The sequence below is a fragment of the Sinocyclocheilus rhinocerous genome, unplaced genomic scaffold, assembly GCF_001515625.1.
Source record: "Sinocyclocheilus rhinocerous isolate Xijiao unplaced genomic scaffold, SAMN03320098_v1.1 scaffold397, whole genome shotgun sequence".
Lineage (NCBI taxonomy): Eukaryota > Metazoa > Chordata > Actinopteri > Cypriniformes > Cyprinidae > Sinocyclocheilus > Sinocyclocheilus rhinocerous.
In genome coordinates this window covers 1,002,901-1,008,151 of record NW_015663491.1, presented here as the reverse complement: position 1 = coordinate 1,008,151, position 5,251 = coordinate 1,002,901, and the positions used below count along the sequence as shown (strand labels likewise).

The window sequence follows — 5,251 nt, the reverse complement described above, 5'->3', positions numbered from 1 at the left end:
GGGGGGGGGGAGGGGCTGGGGATCGCGATGCCGGCTCAACATTGTGATGTCTATCAGCCATCGGCGATGGACGATGGCATGGTCTATCGGCCCAACCCTAAATATAACAGATAAATGCAGCCTTAAGTATAAGAGAAAATCTTACCAATTAAAGTTTTGAACAGTACTGTATTAATCAAATGTCCCATTTAAAGTGTTTATTATATCTTTTTGTTCTTTATGACTAGGAACTCACTTAAAAGAGTTATTTAGTATAATTTTGGCAGAAAAGGTTTTAGAATTTTTATCATATGTTAATGTAAAAAATATTGTGTTTGTTTGTTTGCTGGTTTTTATTGTATTTGTGATTTGCAGATCCTGAGCACCACTGACAAACATATAATCTTGTAAAATGTGTGGTAAGTGCTTCCGCTCCATAGTATAAACCGACTACGTGCAATCGCCAATCTCAAAAGTGAAAGTGAAACTTTTTGTTCTTTATGACTAGGAACTCACTTAAAAGAGTTATTTAGTATAATTTTGGCAGAAAAGGTGTTAGAATTTTTATCATATGTTAATGTAAAAAGTCTTGTGTTTGTTTGTTTGCTGGTTTTTATTGTATTTGTTATACTTGTATTTTTTTAATTGTTTTTGCCATGAAAATAGCCTTAGATGCTGACATTGCATTAAATAAATATATACTATACTATACTTCTTTATGACTAGTGTGGGTGTTTTCTGTGTTTAAATCACTCTTGTTTTTCCTTCAGTGTGTGGACATGTGGAAACGGAGCAGTTGTCAGCTGACTGTCCCATCAGAAATTGATGTGAGTTGCTGTAATGCAGTTAAACGAATATACAAGTAGCATCTCTCTCTTTTCTGTAGGTCCTAAACCATTTATAACAGAAATTACTTTAAAAAAAAGAATTGAGTTTAAAGTATTGTTAAAGTAAATTTCACATTCTTGTGTTCTGAGATGGGATGTTTCTACATTTTTTTCCCCCTGCATTCAAGTCTATGGAAGTAAGTTTTTCTTTCTTCTTCCAGGTGGAGAAATATGCAGTGGCTGAGAAGTCTGTCAAACTAGATGACACTCAGCCCACTGTTTGGCCTGCACAGGTAACACAATTGTGTAAATCTTACATACTAACTAGACTGCACATGGAGCCTGGTTGTTTTATTGGTGTGATCTGCGGTCTTCGTTTCATAACAGGACATGAGGGATGACTACATTTTCGAGTGTGAGGTAGGAGGTCAGCCTCAAAGAACAAAAGTTACTATTTTCCAGTCTAGGGGGGACCCGCTGGTATTTGGGAAAATCTACTGCGCCAAAGACTCCAAATCAGAGGAGGATGTCACAGACCTGCACCTCATTCACCCACCGTAAGAAATAACTGATGACATTTTAGAATTCTTATTTCACATTTATATTACACTCTAAGATGAGAGTAAAGTGTTATTAGTTACACTCGCCTAATTGTTGTTGCACTTACCTGACCTTGTATTTTCTCTGTGGTTTGTAGATTCCTCATAGGTTCAAAAACAGATGCTGATCAGTAAGTACAGGAGCCATGCTTTGATGTTTGGTGTGTTACTGAGTCTCGGGTCTTGGTTGCGCTCAGCCGCCATGAAAATATTCCTGTGCCGCAGGTTTCTGACGCAGTATAAGGAGGTTTATGAACGAGACGTGAAGTGTCAGGTGAAGATGTTGCACAACTCAGGCAGCACAGGGTCCCAAGGCCAGCTCTCCCCCTCCAGGGAAAACGAGGTTAGACATTTTGATGTTACATCTGACCATTCCGACTAAGACATGTTGCAAAAAACAGATTTGATCTGATTTGGATCAGGTTCGTAAACATAAGATGTGTTTATTTTGTACTTCAGGCTACAAAAAAAAATTGATATGAGGCAGATTTGCTCATTTTCTCTTGATTAGAGATTTATGTGTCAGATTTAGAAAATGGGCACATTCACGTGAATGTCATGACAAGATTGGTCCATTTTGATGGATGTTTGTTGTTGATCCAGGCTGATGGATTCTCAGCTCTGGTCCAGTCTTCGGTTTTAGGAAAGGGCGTCAAACACAGACCTCCTCCTATCAAACTGCCAGCCGGCTCAGCCTGCGCCGCCTCAGGTGAGACAAACTTATAATATAACAGTATGTATAGGTATCAACAAGAGAAGAGCAGAATACACACATGAATATAAATATTGTAATATTGTGAAATTTAAAATGACTGTTTTCTATTTTAATATATTTAAAATGTAATTTATTCCTGTGATGGCAAAGCTGAATTTTCAGCATCATAACTCCAGTCTTCAGTGTCACATGATCCTTCAGAAATCATTCTGATATGCTGATTTGTTGTTCATCTTATATCAATTATTATTGGTGCTCAGTTATTAATAATAGTTCTTGTTATTATCAATGGAAAACAGTGTTTGAGATCAATGTAGTTCAGGTCCGACCTCCATCATGTCTCAATCTCATTCAATATGTTTGTGTCTTTCCACTTTAAAAAGTGTACAAACAAGCACTCCCTCCCTTTGTCTAGGTAACCCGTACAGTACACAGGCCTCAAGCGGCCATCTCAAGTGCCCGACCCCTCCACCCACAAAGAATCAATCGCTCTCCCGGAAACACTCCATGGAGCTTGGCCTGCTGTCCCCTGCTGCTCTCTCGCCCATGCAGAGTGAGTATCCCTCCATTCACAACTAGAAAGCTGTCAGTGCTTCGTAGCCATATATTTATTTCGTGTTTCTTCTCTGACCATCCTCCACAGGATCAGGTACTCCCAAGCCCTCCACACCCACCAACACGCCGTGTTCAACGCCCCACCCCGCCGACGTTCAGTGTGCCACGCCTTCAGTAACGCCCACCCCTCAGGACCCCGCACTTCCACAGCAGCCCACCCTGCTGACTCCCTTCGCCCAACAGCAGATGACCCTGCCTGTCATGACTATTCCCCTGCCCACGTCCAGCACTACATCGTCACAGGTCATGACAAACCCAGCAGGGCTCAACTTCATCAATGTGGTGGGCCCGGTTTGGTAAGAACCCAAGTTTGTGCCTTTTTTTGTTTTTTTTAGGGATATGAAAGGGAAAAAATGGCGACGAACCACCTCTGTTTGTGGTTTCTTACAGCAGTCCTCAGACTCTGATGAGCGGTTCTAACCCAATGCTGGGTTGTAGTCCTGGTACTCTGGCATCTGGTATACCCCTGAGTGGACTTCTGCCCTCTGCTGGTCTCATGTCTGGAGCTCTTCCTGCCATGCAGCCTGCAGCTCCAGCAGGTAAACCTCTCAGTGAATCTCTCCCTGCATGGTCAGATGTTCATCATTGACTTTTATAAGTTGCCAGTGGCTACTGTGGATAGAAAAATGTTCATGTTGTTCCAGCAGGTGGGCCTTTTGGGCTGAACAACAGCCCGGGACTGCGACCGCTGAACCTTCTTCAGGTGAGAGAGCTTTTGTAGTTGAAGTTTTGGCTTTTGTGGAGACTACTCTCTCTTTCCCTCCCATTTATGTTTGTTTTTCCTTTTCTTTCAGCTCCCTACAGGACCACTGATTTTTAACTCTCTGCAGCAGCAGCAGTTGTCTCAGTTCTCCCCTCAACAGCAAAGCAGTCAGTCCGCCACATCCAGCCCCCAGCAGCAGGGGGACGCGGTGAGCCAGACACCCTGTAGCCATTATTTTACACAGCTATCAAGATTCTAGCAATTTCCAGAGGCTGAGAATCAACTTCAATAGTGTTAAAGGGATAGTTCACCCAAAACTGAAAATTGTATTCCATGGAAGTCAGTGCTACAATCAACTGTTTGGTTACCAACATTCTTTAAAATATCTTCTTTTGTGCTCAAAAGAAGAAAGAAACTCTCACCGAATTATAACAATTTGAGGGTGAGTAAATGATAACAGTAGTTTCATTTTTAGATGAACTATCACTTTAATGTGTGTCTATATTATATTCAATTACATTTAGAATTTTTTTTTTTTTTTCAAATATTATAAAAATATTTAACATCATTTATATTAAATTTTCATTATACATTTTTATTTAAATTGTATACAGATGAAAGAGAGATTAAAGATATGTTTGGGAAAACTAGTGTTATGGAAATTACATACTTTAATTTGAATGAATTTTTGTATAAGAGTAAAATGTTACAATTTGATGTAGTTTTAATTTAGATATTTTAATAATTATTATTATATAGTATAGTTTATTTTTTTTCAAATAATATAAATATTTGGTATAATTTGTTTAAATTAAATTATACGCTCATTATATAACTATTTCATTTATATACAGCCAGTGGGAGATGAAGGAAGTGTTTGGGAAAACTAGTGGTATCTTGAATGTATTTTGTATACAAGATGAGAGTAAAGTATATTTTGATGTAGTTAGTTTTAATTTAGACATTGCATTAATAATTAGGCCTGTCGCAATAATCAATATATCGACTTATCGCGCAATATATGTACATGACCGCAATAATTTTTGGTTACGCAATATATCGCACAACAAAAAGTTGTTATCGTGACAGGCCTATTAATAATATATTATTATATATTATACTGTATTACATTTAGAATATAATGACAATAAAAAATGTTGTAAGTATAAAAAATAAATGTGCCTGGTAATTTCATTTTTTTTGTCATTTATATACAAATATTTTGTTTCTAAATTGCATATATATGTTGACTTAAACTAAAGGAATAGTTCACCCAAAAATGAACATTTTGTCATCCTTTACTCACCCTCATGTCATTCCAAACCTGTAGGAGTTTCTTTCTTATGTTGAACACAAAAGAAGATATTTTGAAGAAACAAACAGTTGTTGTTCCCCATTGACTTCCATAGTAGGGAAATAAATACTATAGAAGTCAATGGGGACCATCAGCTGTTTGATTACCAGCATTCTTCGAAATATTCAATGTTCAACATAAGAAAGAAACTCATATAGGTTTGGAATGACATAAGGGTGAATAAAGGTTGACAAAATTTTCATTTTTGGGTGAACTATCCCTTTAAGTTTTTTATTTAATGCAATTTGACATTGGCAATCTCACAAATATTCTTTAGTTTCATGCTACACCAAAGAAAAAAAAATATATATATATATATATATATACAGTATGTGTGTGTGTTCTGAAGTTAATTCAGTTGTCCTCTTTGAATCAGGCTGATCCGGGTCTGACGGCAGAACAGGGTCTGTCCGTACAACAGACGGCGGTCATCAATCTCACCGGAGTGGGGGGATTCAT

General features: G+C 38.0%; 1 protein-coding gene across 4 annotated transcripts in view; it reads left to right on the top strand.

Moving 5' to 3' along the window:
• LOC107728858 (transcription factor SPT20 homolog) overlaps nucleotides 1–5,251 on the top strand; it is a 15,159-nt gene that overhangs the window by 5,322 nt on the left and 4,586 nt on the right. For 3 of the 4 annotated variants that reach the window (XM_016539150.1, XM_016539147.1, XM_016539148.1), the window contains exons 11-22: nucleotides 750–806; nucleotides 1,028–1,099; nucleotides 1,194–1,363; nucleotides 1,504–1,536; nucleotides 1,631–1,748; nucleotides 2,009–2,114; nucleotides 2,536–2,673; nucleotides 2,764–3,031; nucleotides 3,126–3,274; nucleotides 3,380–3,438; nucleotides 3,530–3,646; nucleotides 5,169–5,239. In XM_016539150.1, coding sequence (XP_016394636.1) covers nucleotides 750–806; nucleotides 1,028–1,099; nucleotides 1,194–1,363; nucleotides 1,504–1,536; nucleotides 1,631–1,748; nucleotides 2,009–2,114; nucleotides 2,536–2,673; nucleotides 2,764–3,031; nucleotides 3,126–3,274; nucleotides 3,380–3,438; nucleotides 3,530–3,646; nucleotides 5,169–5,239 — 1,358 coding nt within the window. The remainder of the gene's footprint in view (nucleotides 1–749; nucleotides 807–1,027; nucleotides 1,100–1,193; nucleotides 1,364–1,503; nucleotides 1,537–1,630; nucleotides 1,749–2,008; nucleotides 2,115–2,535; nucleotides 2,674–2,763; nucleotides 3,032–3,125; nucleotides 3,275–3,379; nucleotides 3,439–3,529; nucleotides 3,647–5,168; nucleotides 5,240–5,251) is intronic. The other variant, XM_016539149.1, reaches the window with a different exon arrangement.